Source organism: Dipodomys ordii, unplaced genomic scaffold (genome assembly GCF_000151885.1).
Source record: "Dipodomys ordii isolate 6190 unplaced genomic scaffold, Dord_2.0 Scaffold75, whole genome shotgun sequence".
NCBI lineage: Eukaryota > Metazoa > Chordata > Mammalia > Rodentia > Heteromyidae > Dipodomys > Dipodomys ordii.
The window spans coordinates 1,543,868-1,566,013 of NW_012267291.1; the positions used below are offsets into that span (position 1 = coordinate 1,543,868).

General features: G+C 47.6%; 1 protein-coding gene across 1 annotated transcript; it reads right to left on the reverse strand.

Annotated features, from left to right (window-relative positions):
* Positions 1-381: 381 nt before the first annotated feature.
* Vapb (VAMP (vesicle-associated membrane protein)-associated protein B and C) lies at positions 382-21,778 on the reverse strand. Its single transcript, XM_013024288.1, has 6 exons — positions 21,703-21,778; positions 20,178-20,390; positions 10,859-10,962; positions 5,964-6,044; positions 4,086-4,262; positions 382-1,679 (listed from the first exon to the last, which is right to left on the reverse strand). The coding sequence occupies exons 1-6, from the start codon at positions 21,776-21,778 to the stop codon at positions 1,521-1,523; spliced, it is 810 nt and encodes a 269-aa protein (XP_012879742.1). The 3' UTR covers positions 382-1,520.
* Positions 21,779-22,146: the final 368 nt, after the last annotated feature.

The following is a 22,146-nucleotide window of genomic DNA, read 5'->3' on the forward strand; positions in this document are numbered from 1 at the left end:
GGTGGAGGAACGTGAAAGCAGATGCACGGTGTTTATAAGCCCATTTGTTCCATGCTAACTCCTGTGCACAACTACTACCTAGAAAGAATTAAAGGGAGAAAAAGGCTTCCTCTTGAAGGGCTCGTGCTCTTCACTGCCCAGGGACCCCCCCTCCGCCTGGGGCCGCTCCCCGACTTGCTGGGGGCCGGGGCGGCGGGAAGGCAGGGCAGCAGACCAACAGCTGGCGCGCCCCCTAATCTTAGCCACACACACCCCCGTGTGCGCACAGTCGTATCATTAAACTCATATTTCTCACTGACAGAGCTCATTTTAAAATCAGCCTTCCAACGGCATACTAATGATGATAAAATAATAATAATTCCCCACACACAGCAAATGTGACAAAATGACAAAAGAACTCTTAATTTTGGGGCTTTATTTTAATTTTTTTCTTTTAAGATGCTACATAGTCAAACAGAATTGGATTGGTCTTTTATGGCGTAAAATTAATTCACAGTCAGACTTCCATTAGCAGTAGATGGATCAGCTAGGAGCCCCTCCCTCACCTCTGCCAGCCAGCCCGCCTGCCAGGGTCCTCGGCCAGGGACCCAGGCGGTCAGGACAGAGTCAGGCCTGCACTGGAAGTCAGAGTGGTGGCTGAGAGCGGTGGAAGGACAATCTAGAAGCACAGCCGCTCTTCTCTGTTTAAAAGTGGGTGACTCGGAGTGGAGCGTCACCACCAAGACTCTCCCCTCACAGGAGCTGTTGCTGACTGATGGAGAACGCCCAGCCAGGAACCTCGGCGCCCAGCAGCACGGGCAGCCCTGCCTGCCGGCTGCCGTTCTGTACCTAACTGTTCTCTGTGACAGTAAGAACACATGAGATGAGACACGTTAAATAAGTTAAATATGCTTGCACATCCCAGATACCAGCTCGGTTTCGCTACATGAACCAACAGGAAGTGAGCTTGGTCCCTTTCACAGAACGAAGCACTGCCTTTCCTCTCAAGTGTTGCGTCAGTCGCCACACGCCTCTCGTGGCAGCTGGGATGCCAGCCGCTGCCGCAGCGCCGTACTTTGTGGCGACTGCTGCTCTGCGTGGGTCCCACGGACGGATGTGCAGACACAGGACCGCAGCCTGGGCAGGAGTGGGCGGGCGGGGGTCACCGAGCCTCCTCAGTCAGTGTCCTGCGCCCACAGGCCAGCACCAACAGCGAGGAAGAGTGTCCTGCTTTAAGAGAGGTGATCCAGCGACATGAACCCAGGCCCACCCGCGTTCCAAACAAGTTCTATTCTGTACTGTCGGCACTCGGCATTAACAGAGCGCACTGCTTTCCCCCAATCACTTACTATACATTTTAACCTTCTAAAAGATTGTTAACTTATGTTATATTTGTGTGTGCATTTGTGTGTGTGCATGGGGAGGGGTAATTTAAAGGCAAGACCTGTGAGATGTCATCATACATTGACTTCTTTTTACACATGGTTATGATAAATTTAAATCCCATGATATGGTGGCTCCATTCATCCCATTTTCTTCCTCTACAAGGCAATCTTCCCTATAATGACACCAACGATAAAGAACAAAACAACCAGAGCCAGCAGCCGGGTGCTGAGGCCTTCCTCCTTCCCGGTAGCAGCCAGCGCCGAGATGGGGCTGTTGCTCTGCGCGGTCTTCCTCATCCGCAGCCCATCTTCTTCCTACGGAGCAAAGGCACATTTCAAAGAGGACTCATCAGCACACAGTCTGCAGTGGGGAAGGGCCAGGCTGAGGCCACTGGGAAACGCTGCCCGCAATCTACCCATGTGGGAAGGCACCTGGACCACACCACTGGCAGAGACCTCCTCGGTTCCCTGCGCATCCGTGGCTCTACTCACTTCCGTGGCCGCTCTTCTCTTCCTGCTCAGCCTGGACCCTCTGCTCTTCTGTGTCTAGTGAACTGGCTCTCAAGTCACCCAAGCACCAAGTTTTCTTATCACAGGCACGTCCCAAGACGTGAGTGTACAAATCGCAAGGAAGCGCACAGTGGGGGCAGCGGCTCACATGCGGCGCTCTGTCTGGCCTCAGCAGGTCCCTGCTGAGTCCCAGGTAGACAGCAGGATCAAGGGATACTTGGAGCATTAAATATGGCAGACCTGCACACACCCATCACCAGTGTTTTCTTCCTAAGGCACGGATTTCTCACTAAAGCTCCAATACCCTTTCTGATACATACAGAGCTATGTGATCATCTGTCACCAACTACCCGGAAAACTCTTCCTTCACCCTCACTGCTGCCATGCCCCGGGGCACCTGCAGGTCACTTTGCAAAGGCACTGCCCATGTCACGCAGCCAAGGCCCACACTCCTGCACAGGGCCAGCACCAGGGCCTTCTCTCTGCCCAGACTCCTCTTTTCCACAACCCTCATACCGACAACTCCATATGCTCCTTCCCAGCTCATTCCCTAACCAGCAATGCTCCCTGTCCCCCACATTCTTTTCACACCCACTGGGAAACCAGCACCCAGAAACCATGGACAATGGGCCCACAGGGTGCAATCCTTTGTGTCACCGCCTTGTCCCAGGACCCCAGCAATAGGGAGCTCCTCAGGGTGGGGACGGCTCCGGTCTGGGCCCAGTGCTGGGCTCCCAGCAGAATCTCAGTACACTTATAGGCCCAATAAAAACAAATCAACACAAAACAAGAATTAGTATTTTGCAGGATAAAGTATGTTCTAATGCCAAGATAGATTTGGTGATGGGGTAAGGGAATTCTGCTCCTGGGCACGGCTGATACCACAGCTTGGTGATGAATGACTGGCAACATGGGACTAACTCCCCCAAGATGGGCATAAGGAAACGCAGTGTTTATTTTATTGGGTCTATGTATGAGCTATTTCTACCTATTCATCACTTTAAGTGGCATAAAACACTCTTATCTGAAGAGAAATACATTCAAAAAGATGCTTTAGGCATATCTTAGATTTTTAGCCAAAAAGTAACGTGTCAGCTTCATAATTTACTCTGTAGTAAAAGAAGGTACTAAAGGAGTCCGATGAAGACCAGGAAGAGCAGGGGAGGGGGAGGGGCATATTCCCCAGTCCTCCAGGTAGAATGAAGACAAGGGGAGGCAACCACAAGGGAAAGGGCTATGGGTACTGGCATGTCAGGAAAGAAAGACTACCATGTGCTTAGGTGGCCCCAACCAATGCCACCAATACTCTCCTCATTTCTGTCTGAAAGGAGCGATCATTCTACACGGTGGAAAGGGGCCACAGAGGCGTTCAGCATACACAGGACACAAAGGCCTGAGAACTGCTGCAGCTAGAGCAGTCCAAAAGCTAGCTCCTAGCCTCGTTCCATGGGTCTCCACTGGCCTCAAAGCAAAACAAGTGCCTCCCCATTACCCAACAGCCTTTCCTGTCACATGAGGCCTCTCTGGGCCTACTGGCTGTAAAGTCTGATGCCTGCCCATGTCTGAGGAGCCCATTTCTTTTTTTTTTGGGGGGGTCCGGTCATGAGGCCTGAACTCTGGGCCTGGGCGCTGTCCCTCAGCTCTTCAGCTCAAGGCTAGCGCTCTACCTCTTGAGCCACAGCGTTACTTCCGGCTTTTTTCTTTTTGCTTATGTGGTGCTGAGGAACTGAACCCAGGGCCTCATGCATGCAAGGCAAGCGCTCTACCACTGAGCCACCTTCCCAGCCCCTGAAGAGCCCATTTCTATTTTTTAGCCACTTCAAGAGGTTTCTTCTACTCAGGAAATGAGCAGCAGCAAGGTTTGAAAAGGCCCACACAAAATAACCAATGATGTTTTTCAATTAAGTGAACAGAGGTGGGAATGGTATTCATTTTTGGCAGTGGACAAGAGTTTAAATAGTTGAACAATTTCTAGAACAATGGTTCTCAATGTTGGGGTACAATATCCTTTGGAGAGCCAATGAGAACCGCAAACTTCTTCCTAGGAAGAAAAATGAGCAAATCCCAAGCCCTAAAAAAAAACCAACAAATCCTGCCCAAGCACTGCAGAGGTTCACCCCTCCCCTCCCTGCTTCCCAGCCAGGACCCCCCCCCCCGCCCTGGGGTGGGGTGGGGTGGGGTGGGGCGGGGCAGGGCGGGGCAAGCACGCACCTTGAAGTGCTGGTTCTCCTCTCGCAGCCTCTGAACCTCGCCCTGCAGCCGCTTACACTCCTCCATCACCTTCCTGACCTCCGTGTCATCCAGAGATGAAGTCAGAGACTTAGACACTGATGGTGCTTCTGTCTTTGATGCACTTGTGGATATAATTTTATTTATTTCTATATCATGCTGTTCAGAAATAAATGAAAGTTCAAGTGTCACACCATGCAAGAAAGGATTTTTTAAATGCAAAACAAAGTAGATTTTGGCACACACCACATGTGGTAGCATTTCATCCACAATGGAAAATGTGACATTTAAGAATGGATCACTTTATCTAGCACCTTGATAATCGAAAGCAACTAGGTTCTAGAAGTTATGAACAAGGGCAGACAACGAAGTTGGGCTGAGGCTAATACTTCAAAAGAAAGAGTGTTGTGTGTAGGATGCCATCAAATTCCTGCCATCAGAATTAGCATACTGTAATGGTTCAAGCCCAGAAATGATTAGCCACAGATTACTGTCACCCCTGAGACTTAAGCATCCCAGAACTGGCTGGCTTGGGTGGGATGCGTGATGTGGAAGCTAGGATGAGGGTAGCATGTTCAGTCTGCGGAGACCCACCCATCTCCCTGCAGGACTGCGCCACGACATTCTGTAGACACCAATGGGAAGCCCTGCCAGGGGAGCCAAGAGCACTGGCATGCGCAGGGGCTGGAGTGGTGGTCCGAGGGCTCTGGTAGCAAAATGCAGAGGAGGCAGGTAGCTCTACCCTTCACTCCCCACCGAAGGGAGCCCTGGAAGGCCTGGACCCAGGCTACACTCAGCCCTTCAGAGAGCGGAGACTGCAATGCCAAGACAGAAGCAGCTCTTCCACTCAAAGAACAGGAAATGACAGTGGTTGGTTACAGAAGAAACCACCGTGTTGACACAAGCCAGTGGCGTTCCCAGAGATCATGTTGGCTCATGTGAAAATAAGCCTTCAGAGTACTCACTCCCATTTCATATTCATAGGGGTTTTACACTCGTGTACTTTTAATACAATTTAAATTTCTGACTATGCTCAAGGATCCAGTCTCCACTCCCACTGGTGACAGAGGACCAAGAGCAAGCAAGAAAGCAGGGCTGTGCTCCCCCCCCACACTCCTTACCCCCACCAGACAGCACAGGAGATAAATGCTTCTCAATGGGGGACAAAGCAGGGTACAGGGACTTCCCCAGACCTGCCCCCCACACATGAAGCCATGCCTGGAGGCACTTTAGGTGGTATCTAGTGGGCAGAGGCCAGGGGCACTGCACAATACCATGAAGTACACACAGGACAGCCCCAGTGGAAAGAACAATCCAGCCCAAATGTCAATTATACAGAGGAGCAGCAGCCTAGGAGGCTGAGGGCATGGTTCAGGTGGTAGGACACCTGCCTAGCATCGCAAAGCCATGAGTTTTATACTCTAGTACTAGGAAGGGAATGAATGAATGGGGAGTGGGATGGAAAGGGTCCTGTAGAGACAAGAGAGTAAAGAAAGATGGCGCTGAGGGAAGGGCGAGAGTGCACATGCTTACCTGCACCAGCACCAAGACAAAGGGCAAGCTTTCCCCAAGGTCACTGCTGCGTGACAGCAGCCTGGGCCTCGACGGACCCGGGAGGAGGCTTGCACAGGCCAGAGGCCATGCTTCTCAAGGGGAAACTGTTTCCATTAGCTGTCTTTCTGTAAGACTTTCAAAGGCTGGTTTCATAAAGGCCCATTTATTTGTTGACTTCAGCTTTTTTTTTTTCATACATTAGGAGGAAAATAATTTGCCAACTTAAATCTTGGTTTTGCAGGAGATGGTATGCAAATAAGTATCAGCTTGCAACATTCAATTACTGTTAACTATAAACATACTTACTGGTTTATCATTTTCTGCTGGCAATTCAAACACACATCTAAGTTTTGAATCCATAAGGTCTTCCGGTTTTGCCTCCTTCCACTAAAACAATTTAAATTTAATAATCAGGATATTATAAAGCTGCTGGAAGAATAATTCCCCTCCTATAACTGACAATTTCAGAAAAATACTCTTAATGAGAAAGCCTTGATGTATATCAAATAAAGAACTCAAGTCTGCTGGGATTTCAATATTTTGAACATGACAAGATTAAATACAATAGCTTTCCTGAATATTTATTACCTTTTCAGGTTCTGATGCCTTGCTGCCTGCTCTAGCGCTCTGCCCAGCTCTTCCTGTTGCTGGTCTATGGTGGCCTTGGCCTGAGAGGCATGTTCAACAGGAGGGTCATCCCCATTATGTCTGTGTAAGCAGAGGTGACGCTCTCTCTCTTTACGAAAGCGGACACATGCTCACCGCACAGTCTACCATTTGGGAGCAGCTTTAACACCCAACCACTAGCTACCAAGGGAGCACAAGCTACCAAGGCTGCTCTCCACCACGGTGGCTGTCTGAGCTCCACCCTGTCCCAAGCTTCCTGCCCTCAGCCTGCTGAAGAGAGCAGCTCTTTGCTAAGCTTGTGTTCTGGGATGGGGCAGGAGTCCTGTTCAAGAATGACAGAACAGCACGGTTATAATACAGAAAGAAAGCCATTTCCCCCTTTTCCCTCCCAGCCACGCAGGAAGCAGCTGGAACAAGGAGGTACCAAGAGCAAGAAACAATCTGTGTCTGACACCAGCGGACTGCCACACACAGTATGGCAGACTCAGGCAATGGAGTAATAGCAGGCTGCCACTCAATACTGCTTGAGAGCATGCAATTACGTGAGGGGAAGCTGCGGAATATTAAGTGAAGAAACTATAAACAATACTGAAGTCTGCTCTTCTACCCACATGCCCCATGGGTGTGTGCTATAGGAAGACCAGGCAAAGTCACCAACAGTATTAAAGCAACCTGGAAAGGCTGGTGATGAGCAGGACAGCCATGATGGCTTGGAGAGTACCCCAATATCTGCCCTATTACTCCAGGGAAGACACACTTCGCTATCCAGGAGAGTTGGCACTCACCTTCTCAGCTAAGTGACCAAATAGCACCAATGAAATAAATCCACATGCAATATTCCTGATGCAGTGTACACATGACCTTGCCCATGCAGAACCTAAATGCACATGTGACCTCGTCTGTGCAGAGCCTAAATACACACGTGACCTCGTCTGTGCAGAACCTAAATGCACATGTGACCTCGTCTGTGCAGAGCCTAAATACACACGTGACCTCGCCAGTGAAGAACCTAAATGTACATGTGACCTCGTCTGTGCAGAGCCTAAATACACACGTGACCTCGCCTGTGCAGAACCTAAATGCACATGTGACCTCGTCTGTGCAGAACCTAAATGCACATGTGACCTCGTCTGTGCAGAGCCTAAATACACACGTGACCTCGCCTGTGCAGAACCTAAATGCACACGTGACCTCGCCTGTTCAAAACCTAAATGCACATGTGACCTCGCCTGTGAAGAACCTAAATGCACATGTGACCTCGTCTGTGCAGAGCCTAAATACACACGTGACCTCACCTGTGAAGAACCTAAATGCACACGTGACCTCGCCTGTGCAGAACCTAAATGCACACGTGACCTCGCCTGTGAAGAACCTAAATGCACACGTGACCTCACCTGTGAAGAACCTAAATGCACATGTGACCTCGTCTGTGCAGAGCCTAAATGCACACGTGACCTCGTCTGTGCAGAGCTTAAATGCATAAATGACCTCGCCTGTGAAGAACCTAAATGCACATGTGACCTCGTCTGTGCAGAACCTAAATATACACGTGACCTCGCCTGTGAAGAACCTAAATGCACACGTGACCTCGCCTGTGCAGAGCCTAAATGCACAAATGACCTCTCCTGTGAAGAACCTAAATGCACACATGACCTCGTCTGTGCAGAACCTAAATGCACACGTGACCTCTCCTGTGAAGAACCTAAATGCACACGTGACCTCGCCTGTGCAGAACCTAAATGCACACGTGGCCAGTGCAGAGCCTAAATGCACACGTGACCTAGCCTGTGCAGAACCTAAATGCACATGTGGCCTGTGCAGAGCCTAAATGCACACGTGACCTCGCCTGTTCAGAATCTAAATGCACACGTGACCTCGCCTGTGCAGAACCTAAATGCACACATGACCTCGCCTGTGCAGAGCCTAAATACACACTGACCTCGCCTGTGCAGAGCCTAAATGCACACTGACCTCGCCTGTGCAGAACCTAAATGCACACGTGACCTGGCCTGTGCAGAACCTAAATGCACACGTGACCTCGCCTGTGCAGAGCCTAAATGCACACTAACCTCGCCTGTGCAGAACCTAAATGCACACTGACCTCACCTGTGCAGAGCCTAAATGCACACTAACCTCGTCTGTGCAGAACCTAAATGCACATGTGACCTCGCCTGTGCAGAACCTAAATGCACACGTGACCTCGCCTGTGAAGAACCTAAATGCACATGTGACCTCGCCTGTGTAGAACCTAAATGCACACTGACCTCGCCTGTGCAGAACCTAAATGCACATGTGACCTCTCCTGTGAAGAACCTAAATGCACACGTGACCTCGCCTGTGCAGAACCTAAATGCACACGTGACCTCGCCTGTGCAGAACCTAAATGCACATGTGACCTCGCCTGTGCAGAGCCTAAATGCACACGTGACTTGGCCTGTGAAAAACAAGAGGTGTAGGAAGGCTGGGGGAGGACCTCAACTAGAATGAGAACAATTTTGAAGGGCAATTTTGAAATATTCAGAAACTCTGGGCATGGGTTTGTTTCAGTATTAAGTAATAATGCTGAATTATGGCTCATTTTCTTGGTTGTGCAAGACAGTACCACAAGATTGCCCTTGCTTTGCAGAGCATCACCCAGCCTGATGGAGGTGTCTGGTTCAGCACAAAAAAAAAAAAAAAAAAATTTTGTTAAAGAAAGAGTATATGGCCAGATGCTGGAGGCTCACACTTGTAATTCTAGCTATTCAGGAGGCTGAGATCTAAGGATCACGGTTCAAAACCAGCCCAGGCAGGAAGTCCATCAGACTCTTATCTCCAATAAACCACCAGAAAACCAGAATTGGTGCTGTGGCTCAAGTGGTAGAGCACTATCCTTGAGCTGAAGGACAGCACCCAGGCCCAGAGTTCAAGCCCCACCACCACCAAGAAAGAGCTTGGGGGGGGGGGGGCAAGGTGAGGGGAGGGACAAAATGTTCACAAATGCAAGTCTAAGTAGAGATGAGTGGTCACTGCTCTACATTTAATACTTTGTTGGTAGAAATAAGAAATAAACATGTAAAACAAAGGGAAGCACAAAGTGCCTGGGAAGTCAGGCCTGCCAGGCAGAAGAAGCACCAGTTACTTTTGCTCACTTGTGTATTTCCTCCATTTTCTTCAGCGTCTATTTGTATAGCACTTAGCTCACTGTTATGGAAACCATCCTACTAAGAAGTAAAATGACCCTCTGTGGTCCAGGCACTGTCTGGCCTCTAACAGTTGGAAGAACAGGCATCCGGTACTGGGCCAGGTGTTTACACTGAGCACACAGTGTGAGCCGAACTGTTATTCCATCACACAGGACTCTGGAACATGCTCATGGCTGCAACATTATCAGAAGGCAGAACTTAACCTCACAACAGAGATGGCCTCTCCCTTGTCCTGCTGTGCTGAGCAGGGTGCCGGGCAGAACACACTCTGGAACACTGTACATTCTGTAGGTAGCTTCCTTGATCACACCAATCAACATGAGCTGACACGACATGTTCCAGGAAATGAAATAGTCATTCTGAAGCAAACAGTTTTCTAGCACTGATCCCTTGCAAACTTAGAAGCACCTGACTAACCCTTCTTTTTCTGCCCCTAAGTGAAGCGGTGGAGATGGCCACTGTCCTTTTCAAGGCTACAACCATAGGCTGGGGGTGACAGGAGCAGGATGAGTTCTGCATGACACTGCCCCTGGGAAAACAACGGTGTAGTGTCAGCTACTGACACAAAGACCCCCTTTGGGGATCTGGTTCTCTGGGCTGGTGAGCGGGAGGTCTGAGAGAACCCACACCACGGCCAGCAAGGCTTGTCTGCAGGCTTGGGTCACACCACACCAGAAGGCTTGCGGATTCACTCACACATGTACACCCCCCTCCCCGCTGCTTTGGGGAACCTTCTATTATAATCTCTCTTTTTGTAAAAACACAAATAATAATTTAACTTATAAAAACTAAAATCATCTTAGTTTTACCAAAACCAGAAACAAGCTAAACATGTATTTATGCAAAGGGGTAAGGGGGAAATGAAGGGAATTTAGGGTTAAAAAGCAAAGAATCAAGCCAGGAATGTAGCTCAGATTATCTAGCATGCACAGGCCCTAAATTGGAAACTAGTAACATACACAAAGAGAGATGGACACACGGACACACAAACCCACCAAAGAACCATGCTTACCAGAACCAAGCTCCCCTTCCAAGGAAGCAGAAAGCCACAGTGAGCACCCCGTACCCCTTTATGTTCTGGAAGTAAGGTAGGAACGCCCTGTGTCGGGAGGGAAGAGACACGTTCCCTACCTCTCCAGTCAATTCACCAGAACACAGCACTGCTGAAGCAAACTGAGTTTATAAAATCAGGCAAGAAACACATTCTAGAAAGCCATGTAAATGTTCAAATTACTGAGTTTTAGTATAAACAGGTAGTCAAAGTACAAACCTCTTCAGAAATACTTCCTCTGTAAACAACTCTGACACATTTTGAAATGCATGCACTCAGAATTCTATACCTAATTGGGCTGTTATTGCTAAAAAGAATAAGAAGTGTTCGGTACTTACTACTGCCTCCATATCAGAAGTGTCAGTCGGAGCAAACATAGACTGAACCATAAACTTGTGTTTACTTTTCTCATTGGGATCATAATCGAAAGGCTGTAACATCACTGAGAAAGAAAATATTTCATTAGGAGAGTCAGAACTTGGTAACCAGAGCCATTCATCATGCAAGTGCTTGTGCTCTGATGGGATTCTCTTGTCTCTCCCAAGCACACCCCAGAGGAGGAGGCCAGAAGCCAAGACCAGCAACTCCACTCTGTAAGCGAGGTCACCAGCCTGCAGCCGGAGAGGTCTAAGAGGAGAAGGTACTGGGAATAGGGTTAGAACTCAGAGGCCTCCTGATTCCTAGTCCTGTCATGCACTCCAACAGCCCACCAAACACTACCACCCACCCCTCACAACAGGGAAGCTGGAGACACACCATAGGCCTGCTGTGCTCAAGGAAACACATAAAAACCATCTTGTCACAAACTCAAATGGAATAATCCAAGCCGCTTAAGAAATGCTTTTAGCTTCTCTTCACCCCATTTCCTATGAAGCTCATCAAGATAATGCTTGAAATAGTGTTCTGCCAACAGAACACTAGAGACATCTCACCAGCAGGTTATAAACCATCCCAACTAGGGCTGGGAAGGTGGCTCAGTGGTAGAGCGCTTGCCTTGCATGCATGAGGCCCTGGGTTCGATTCCTCAGCACCACATAAGCAAAAAGAAAAAAGCCGGAAGTGGCGCTGTGACTCAAATGGTAGAGCGCTAGCCTTGAGCTGAAGAGCTGAGGGACAGCACCCAGGCCCAGAGTTCAGGCCCCACAACCGGACCCAAAAACAAAACAAAACAAAACAAAACAATCCCAACTCACTCTCCCTAAGTATGCGGAGGACCTGTGGATAGATGGGTCATGTGACATACCATGGGCAGGGTCTTCCCCCTGTCTGGCCTCTTTAGGCCTCCTTCCATTAAATGACAGTTGCTTCAGAATACACACCATGCTTGCAAGGCTCTGGCTAACTTGCATGTCAAGCTTAGTTCCCTGAAACTGAGCCTCCTAGGCAAAGAAAGCTGACCATGGCCCTGAGTGTGTCCACATTCCACCACCTGGGTGCTATTCTAGTGTCTCATTTAATCGCTAAGAGGTAGTACCATGGTGTGAGTTAGGGGCGGGGGTGATATTATTTGCATGCCTACTTTTCAGATGAAAAAAACTAAAGCTGGAGAGGCGAACTTGTGTTATACCATGGAAGAGCCCACTCACACCTGGGTGGACAGTTCACACCCAGATCACGCCCACAACCACCACAGGCCTAGCAGCTGCCCTGCTGACACCAGCACTGGCCAGCCTCTCTTCTGCTGGGCACTCATCAACGTTCCGCTGCCGTGGACACCCATCTCTGGGATTCCCATATGCCCCACAGAGCCTCCCCACCGCCAGAGAGGAAGGACAGATGTGAGCCCACGTCTGCGAGCAGTGTCAGTGGCTGGCTCAGGTCAGGAGACAGGGAGCCATGTCAAGCAGAGCCTGTGGCAGGACGCAGAGACAGCTCCCAGGGCAGCGCACAGAAGAGCAGCCAAGTGCCAAGGGCTCCCCCAGAGACCAAGGTTCTAGGTTCACCCCACTGTGAGGCCCTTCTTTTTCATCTTCTACCCCACCCATACCTTCACTGTACCCCAAGATGAAAAGAGGAAAAGTCACCTTTCCTGGTACTAGCTGAGTACGAGCTGCCAGAAGAAAGCATATTCTCCAACAAGCGTTCTGCCTCCTGAAGTTAGGACAGAGGTTGGAAGGTTATGGCCAGTCTAGCTGGGTCCCATGGCTAGCACATTCAACGGTGGAGCCAGGGCTCCAGTCCATGTGCATCACCACAACTTCTCCAAGCACGGTACATAGACCCCGGGGATCTACCAACCCCCACGTCAGGAGGTCACAGACCACACTATTGTGGAACAACACTATGATAAGGCCAGCCGACACTTGTGCGACGAAGCCAAAGCAACGGCACAGCCACGGCTCGTGCAGAATGCTGGGGCACCTACGTCTTGGCTCTCTACCTCCATTTTACAGCCTAGGCACCAACACCACACAGCTGGTGAGAACCATCACCATGGCCTGCTCAGGTGTCAAGAGTGAACTTTTGGGACACTCTGTGTGCAGGTGGACAGGTGCCCTTCCCTTCAGCTGTTTGCCACCAATGTCTGGCCTCTGCTCGTGGGCTCCCTGGCTATCAGACTGGGTAACTCTAGATAACCTCACACACCTCAGTTCTATCTCCTGTACTATACAGCCCAACTTTTGCCAGAAAGTTTAGATTTCAGCTGAGCATCAATGGCAAACACCTATAATCCCAGCACTCTACAGGCAGAGACAAAAGGCCAGGCCAGCTTGCACCACCCAGTGAATTTGAGGATATAGCCTGAGCTATGAAGTAAGTCCTACTTTGAAACCAAAGCCAAAGCAAAGTAGAAAAGTTTTGTGCATATCAGCCACCATCAACTCATGTCAAAATTTGCCACACTGTATCAGCTAAAACTTTACAGAACATGACAGAAGAAATGTTGTCAATCCTTTGTTCTTCCAGATTCATACATGTAAATTGTGACAGAAACTAGGTACTTCTTTTCCTGGCAGGCTATAAAACTGCCTCCCATTAACTTAATTTATTTCACTTGAATATCAAAGACATTGATAAGAAAGCCCTCTTAGAGGAACCATCGATTCTACTTTTAGAATTATCTGCTGATACTATGTTAAAGGAAACCTGTTACCAGGAGACAGCTGAAGACTGCTCACTCCTCACTCACATCCTCACTCAGGGTACCGTGTCTGCTAGACCATAAGGTATGGAACCTGTAAAACTAACTGCTTAAGTTGGAGGCGTGGCTTTAGTAGTAGAACTCAAGGCCCCAATCCAAACCCCAGTACTGTCAAAAATAAAAACAGAAGCTGCTTGACCCCACTCCAGGAGATCTAGGTCAGTACCACACCTCGGACCTGGGGTGCTTCTTTCACTGCGAGCTCCTTTACTGCTGATAGAACTCTGGGCTCTTCTTCCTTTGGCTTTCAGTTAGATGGAGACCAGTACTGGCTATCTGTAGAGCGCACACTCAGGAGCTAGTTGGCTTTTTCCCACTGACTTGAAGCATGCACCTTCCTCCCTTTCCACATTCAAGCACTCCTGAGTCAGATTCTTCTGGAAAGCCTCTGGTGCCGCCCAGGAAGAGGAGAGCTCCTGCTCTCCATCACCCAGCTAGCTTCTTTTCTGTCTACTCTCTCTCCCATGTGGCCCAAACACAGCTGCCCATCTTCTCAGCCTGTCTCCTGACATACTAGCTCTTTCCTCTCTCACAGCCTGTACAGCAAAAGACCACTTTCCACCAAACTGCATTTATGATGCAGTCACAATGAAGTCACTACTCTCCACCTTTGAAACTAATCACACAAATATAAATGGCAAGCGGAACTCTTGATCAGCTGACGATGAGCAGTGTGCCTATGGTGAGAAGATGTAACCCTAGCTCAAAGCGTGACATCTGAGTTACAACTGCAAGCCACACAACATTTATCATTACCTCTAGGATTCTCAAAATGTTGAAATCACGTCTACCTTCTTGTGTAGTCTAGCAAGCAAATAATTAATTTTATCTACATCAATTGCCTTTTTGACCCTCTGATCTCACTTTATTTATTTGTGCAGAGCAGTACAAATACCTAAGCCAGGATCAAAAGATGAGGTGTGTGACAGAAGGCATAGGCCAAATAGTAAGTCTCCCCTGCTTCTTTTTGGTAAATACCTTCCTCAATATGCTTTCCTGTCCCCTACAACTCAACAATGGAATCCCACCAGCCTCTTTCTGATGTTCGCTGTGCTGTGCTGAGGTTCCCCACAGTGCCCTGTTGTGGTAAATCATTAAGCCAGGTCTCTGGAGCAGCTTAAACAGACGGAACAGAGCCTCCTTCCCGGGACTCCAGGCCCTGCTCCTGCACATGTGCTCCTTGGGATATGGTTCCCAGTTCACCACTGGGCAGGCACCGTCACAACTGCCCTGTCCCTTCCTTCTGTGATAGGCAAGAAAGTAGAATAGGTCTATATGAGACTGGCAGTCAGGAGTGGAGGCTGGGGCAGGTAGTCACAGCATGGGAGGTCCACTGACAGAACCTCACTGCGGGCTGCCCTGACACTCGGCTCTCAGTGCTGCTGGGTCAGGCTGCAGGGACCTGTGGAGGCAACTCAGCTAAGTGAGGTGTACTGCCTGTACTTGACCGCCTCTTGATCATAGCTTTTCAAAGTATAAGGAACAAACATGAAAAATGAAAAGGACTCTTCTGAAGAAACCTAAATATTACAGTAAACTTTGAAAACCTTTAAAAGCACAATTAAGTGGAATTTTTGTTGGTAATTTTTTAACCATAATCTAATCTGATGAAAAAGATTAAAGACATCTTTTAAGTATGACTGTTAGTTGTTCCTATCAGAGAGTAATAAACCCAGTTCACCGAAACCATTTATAATAAGGTTCCACTTATCAGAGACTTCCAAAACAAAGATCAAACATGAAGAACACTGCTGTTAAAAAGTCCAAACTAGACAGGTACTGTGGCCCATACCTATAATCCTAGCTCTTCAAGAGGCTGAGATCTGAGAACTGAAATTTGAAACCAGCCTGGGCAGATAAACCCAAGAGATTCTTATATTTAATTAACCAGCAAAACAGCCAGAATTACAGACATGGCTCAAGTGGTAGAGTACCAGCCACGATCAAAAATTTAAAAAAAAAAAAAACCTGACTATACAACTTGTGTATGGGGACAGGAAGGAAAAACTGGGAGAGGGAAAGGGAAGGGGTGACACTATCCAAAAAGAAATGCACTCATTACCTGACTCATGAACCTACAACCTCTCTGTACACCACTTTTATAATAATAAAAAAAACAAATTTCAAAATACTGAACAAGAGGGAGACTCTGAGCTCAAGCTCAGTACCAATAAATACACTCACATGCACACCCCCCCACATGTGCATGCATGCAAATACCCACGGCCCAATTAACGCCCCCGCTCCCCCCATTTAGCTTCATTGTCAGCACTTCATAGACAAATGCTGGCTTCTTTTCAGCAAGCATTTATACTCTACTGCTAGTCACCTGAAAGCTGTGGCCCAAGGCTGACTGGTCCAGGGTCACCGAACAGCAACATTAAACTGAGTCAGCAAAATCTTAAAAGGATTAATTATCAATTGCAATACTACCCAGTTACATCAATTGACCCGTTTCCATCCAAGAATTACAGATATTAATTCTGTCCTAGGGATTTTATTGGAAGAACTTCATGCTTTAAATGTGACCGTAAAGAGTAGTGAAAGCTGTGTCAGAAATACTGCTCCTTACTACTCAAAATGAGAATTTAGAACACAGACTTAAGACACTGGGAGATTGTGTTTGTTGTCTTTAATCCATTTTCAGCACCCAGGATATACTTAGCAAAGTGTATCGGTACCATAAATATTGGGATCTTTAATGATTCTTTCCAATAACCCCCTTAGTTTGCATTTCTAATTTGTGTGGTACACAGGCAACCAATGGGTATAACTGAACTGCAAATGGAAATGTGCTTGCTACTTAGTGAAGTTAGAATTCAGTGAAGGTTATAAAAATACTAAACTTAATATCATATTACAGGAAGTGTAAGTATTTTTGATGAGCCCGTAATTTTACCACTTCACCTGCTGCATCCGCTGGCAAACATGGTTTGGAATATTAATGGAAAACGCCCTCATTATTAAATTGCAGTATTAACAAAATCCACAACCACTAATAGCTTACCACAAAGACATTTTCAGAAATTATCTGCCTTAAAAATATTTTCCCATCATACAGTTCAGAAAATAGACTTAATTTTATAAAGCTAGAACAAAAGGGAAGAGCCCCACTGCTGCAAACAATTCATTAACTCAAAAAGTTACAGCCTGGCGCTGGTGGTTCACACCTGTCATCCTAGTTACTCAGGAGGCTGAGATCTGCAGATTGCTGTTCAAAGCCAGCCTGGGCAGGGAAAGTCTGTGAGACTCTTATCTCCAATGACCCACTGGAAAACCGGAAGTGGTTCAAGTGGTAGAGCACTCACCTTGAGCTGAAGAGTTGAAGGACAGCACCCAGGCCCAGAGTTCAAGCCCCATGACCAACAACAAAAAAAAAATTATATACTCGTGCTCGCTTCGGCAGCACTTAAATTATATACTCCTTGCATATGCAATTTCAGGATAATCCAATCATCTCTCCTGCAACCTCCTAGAAGCGGTGCTGTGCTGCTGAGGCTGGGCCTGCAGGATGCCCAACCAGAGCCAGTAGACAGTGTGCAAGAACAAGAGCCCAACTGTGGCATTCGGGGACATCTAACACAAACTGAGCATGCACACCAGTGTCCTTTTGCCTACTGCCCTTCACAGAAACAGACATGGATCTAGAAGGAGTGAGTACAGGAATGAGACTGAGAAGACAAAGACAAAGAGAAGGACTTAAGCAACAGACTGGAACAACCAGAACAACCGGAACAACCATTGGAGACTCTTATCTCCAATGAATCACCGGAAAACCAGAAGTGGTGCTGTGGCTCAAGCGGTAGAGCACTCGCCTTGAGCTTTAGAGCTCAGGGACAGTGCCCAAGCCCAGGGTTCAAGCCCCACAACCCACACAAAAAAAATAAAAAAGAAGAAGAAGAAAACATGAATTCCTCCTAAAATTAAGTTCATCAATTACTAAAATATATGGGATCGATTTACTTTTAAAAGGCAATTCAAATATTTGGTAATGTATCTTGAATGAATCTTGCCAGGTTTACCTGAGCAGAGGAAGAATAATGTAGCCCCACTGGTGTAGTCCACTCTTAATACTGTCTGAGCAGTTCTGGGAGTTAATACGGTCCCTCCCACTTTTCCACAGAAAGGCCAGAGCCTCCATAGCGACAAGATCAGCATTGCTCAGCCAACTGACTAAAGAGTAGAGCTGGCTTCCTGCTCAGGTTCCTGATCTCCAGACTAGTGATCTTTGAGCACTGTGTATGAAGTGAGGTCAGACCGTGGACTCACAGGTCTTGCCTACATCTACCTCAACTGCATCTGCCCTCCTCCTCTCCCCTCCCCCGCCAAGTCATGAGGACCTGTGGTCAAGGTAGGTGAGTTTTATCCCAAAGTATGCATATCTAATAAAAGGAACTTATAAATCTGCAGCCCCAGGGGCTGTGCTCCTTCCCCAGCCCCAAGGCTGCCCTACACACCAAGTAAACACAACCTTGTCCTGTCTAGGGGGTAGGCCTGTATATACGAGGATGTTTCACTATTCAACTGCTTTCTTCTCCCACATAAATTATACACTCATATGTAAGTGTGGTCATCCCCTAACTCAGTCGAGGGCAGTACTGTAACCTAGAAAATGACTGGATCAGGAGCCAAGACACTGGACTTCAATGTGATCCTATCCACGTGATCATATCCACGCTCTGCATCCCACTTTCCTATCTGCAAAGAGAAGGCCATAATCATTAAACCTCAGCCTTCATTAAGTAGACAAGATGAAATCAAGAAAAGTGTTTGGAAGTATTATTACTTTTAAAACACTCCCATGATTCATATCTTGGAATGAAAAAAGAAAAAAAAAGATAAATCTCTGAATTCAAAAGATTAAATGCAATAATCCTCAACAAGCGTCTTTAGAGTCGAGGGGTGCGGCTCTCAGTCCAGTGCCTGCCTGGCCAGTAGCAGGTGCTGGGTTCAAACCTTAGTAGTGAACAGTAGAAAAAAATCCTGCTGCAAGACAGATGGACGCACACAATTATACTTAATACCGGAAAGTGCACCTCCACTATGCAATTATCTACTAGGATCATTTTATTTGGAAAACCATGCTGCTTTCCCCACCTGCATTGACTTTGAAAGTTGATAGTTTTCACCTACCAACAACTCAAATTTGCTCAAATTTAATATGGACAGGGAAACTAAGGAAAAAAGGTGGTTATAAATAGAAGGAATAAAAGATTTCAACAGAAAAACATAAGCCATCTGGACCCTTCGCATCTGTAAGTGCCAACATTCTGCTACCCCCTTCCTCAGCGCTTGGGTTCGTAGAGCACAGGCCAGGGCCGGCAGAACGGGCTGCCGCTCGGTCTCCCGCCAACTTTGTGATAAGCCAACACCAATCTCTTTCCTTGTAAAAATGGAGGAAGCAGGGCCTCCCTCCCAGGCAGAAATAACACAACAGAACCTGTGCAGATCTAGCACAAGGAGGGTCTCACCAATGCTAATCCCACCCTCCTGGCTGCTCCTGGGCCTAGGCCTGGCCTTCTAAGAATTACTCTGGAACTGGAACGGGTGCCCCTTCATGAGAGACACCAGAAAATGCAGGGAATGAGAGCTTGCAGGAATGATTAGATAATGAAACACCTTGTATCTTTCCAGAGGTGAGTCATTTTCTTCTAGGTGTCAAATGAATAGCCAAATGTATCACGATCAAAATCTATCACAGAAAAAGCCAGACAAATACTCACTTCAAATGAAGAGTCACTCCTAATGATCCCGAAGCCTCTGGACCCCGAGTCACTGGTATTAAGAGGATAAACACTCCCCATGGCACCCTAGGCTCCACAAGTTCTAATGAGCTAAAAGTTTATTCCATTTCTCAAATACATCGAAATACTAACCCACTGCTCATGCCTCAACTCTGAAATCCGATTCCCAATTTGGGCCCTATACCAGCATCTTTTTCAAAAGTTGGGCTTTGGAAAATATATGCACTCTCAGACTAAAGGGAAGAGAAACCCATCAGACAGCACAGAACTTGCACCCTTGAACGTATTCCAGTTCCTTCCGCCCTCATCTCCTTTAGATTTTCACAATCAGTAAAGTGCAGTTGCCCATCATTGGAAATGACATGAGCTTAATGTCAGAAATTGTTTAGCTTAAATAAGAAAATAACTCCATTTAGCTTTCTCCCACAAAGTAAAATTAAGTTTGTTTAGCCCTTTCTTATTTATTGCCAAAGGGCAGATTTAATTTCAAAGGAGTGACAGCCAAACTGATTCTGAAGTAAAGTCTAAAGTCACCACTTTAAATGTGCTCTAATACTGTGGCTCCAAGGCTGAGAACACAGAAACGAAGGCCTATTAATTATGGAGACAGAGGTGATGGGACCACCAAGCTTTCCAGCCAGAGGCAGAGGGAGAGGGCATGGGGGGTGGGAGGGGGGGAGTCTGACACCTCCCTACACTGTAAACCCAAGCCAAAGTCCCCAGGCCCTGGGCCCTTCAGGGCCTGCCCTTGCCTGGGGTCTCAAGACTTACCAGAGACATTGACCGAGGCCCCAGCATCAATGATCCCGCTGTTGGGCCGCACACAGTACCTACGCGGTGCGGTGGTCTTCACTTTAAAACACACATTCCGGTCTGTTGGGTTGCCAAGCTTTAAGTTGGTGGTGACAACATCGGTGAATGGACCTGGGGGCGAGAGAGACAGTGAGCAACGTGTGCGGGACTCACTTGTTTTGGGGAAGAGGGCTGTGGAAGAGAAGGGTGAAGGGAGGAGCCACAGTCTCTGGCTCACAGCACCAGCTCATCACCGTGGAGTCTGCTCCATGAGGCATCCAGAAAACTTCCAACCACAGCACCTCAGACCTCTCAACTCTGAGGACAAGCAGGCTCAGGGCGAAGGGCTCCCTGTTCAAGCGTCCATGTCAGCTAAAAACAGAATCTGTAACTACATGGCCTGAACCCAAGGCCAGTTCTTAACATATATTACGTACTTACTTCCACAATAAACAAGGTAAAATGGACTAAATCTGGATCCCAAAGAGTTGTTATCGAGAGCAGCAGAGGTAAGAAAGACTTTGGGGTGCTAATGGCCTATAACACAGAAACAAAAGTACCTTCCTGGGCTGGGAAGGTGGCTCAGTGATAGAGTGCTTGCCTTGCATGCATGAGGCCCTGGGTTCGATTCCTCAGCACCACATAAGCAGAAAATGCAGGAAGTGGTGTTGTGGCTCAAGTGGTAGAGCACTACTAGCCTTGAGCTGAAGAGCTGAGAGACAGCGCCCAGGCCAGAGTTCAGGCCCCATGCCTGGCAAAAAAAAAAAAAAGTACCTTCCTAGGCTCATCACCAGAGCCAACTGAGCAGCTCACCTCAAACATCACATCCAGCTTTAACTACCCAAGCTGCAGGAAGACTGAAACAAAGCTCTGTGCCTTGAGGATATTTTTTATTACTATTATTTATTCATTTTCTACTTTATTAGATTTTTAATTAAAAAAGTAAAACATGCTTCTTAAAACAAAGCAAACAATGAAATATGTATAAAGAGGCCTTAATAAGCTTTCCTGTGTCCCGGAGGTAACCAGCACTCGCTGTCTGGGAGACTATTCTCCTGGCCCACACTTACACACAGTGCACACAACACATGCACACACCTGTGCTGAGGAAGGTAAAAAGAGGGAATTACACCACAATGCACGCATGTGCACACAAGTGTGCCAAGGGAAGGAATGCAGGAGAGGGCTAAGACACATGAGACTGGGCTTTTCACACTACTCTGAAAGCTGCTTTTCATCGGCCTATCTACAGCCGACACTGGTCACTGGGTGTACTAAGAAGTCAGGTGGGGGGCTGGGAAGGTGGCTCAGGTGGTAGAGTGCTAGCCTTAAGCTGAAGAGCTGAGGGACAGTGCTCAGGCCCAGAGTTCAGGCCCCACGACTGGACCAAAAAAAAAAGAAGAAGAAGAAGAAGAAGTCAGGTGGGGGAAGATGAATTAGAGACCAAGTTTTTTTTTCCAAATTTTCCAACAGATGAGCCACACTGGCTTTCTCCAGCCTTTACCTTTCAGGGAAGGAGGTGGTGGTAGGGAGGCGTGTATGCTGCCACTGCAGTCATAAAGAAATGCATACTGGCTCATACAGCCCTGATGCAGAAGACCCAACAAAGACACTTAAATGGGAACTGTGCAAAGTTTTCAGTGAGACACTGTTGTAACCCCGGGGATCGGGATCGTTCTTTGCCCACCTCTGTATCTCTGGAGCTGTGTCCGACAGCAAGTAAAGGCCCCAAGAAGGAAACTACCTGTGGTTTCCTTCCAGCAAAATTAAGACCTTAGCCTGGTTTCCTCTAGAGGGGCTCAAAGTATGAAAAATCAATCTAATAAGGGCATAACTTAAATACAAATTAAGAAATCAATAATAGTGGACAGGAAGAAAAGAAAAGGGACTCAATTCCAAAATCAAATAAACCGCAGTTGGTTCTGCTTCAAGAAAACACAAATTTGTC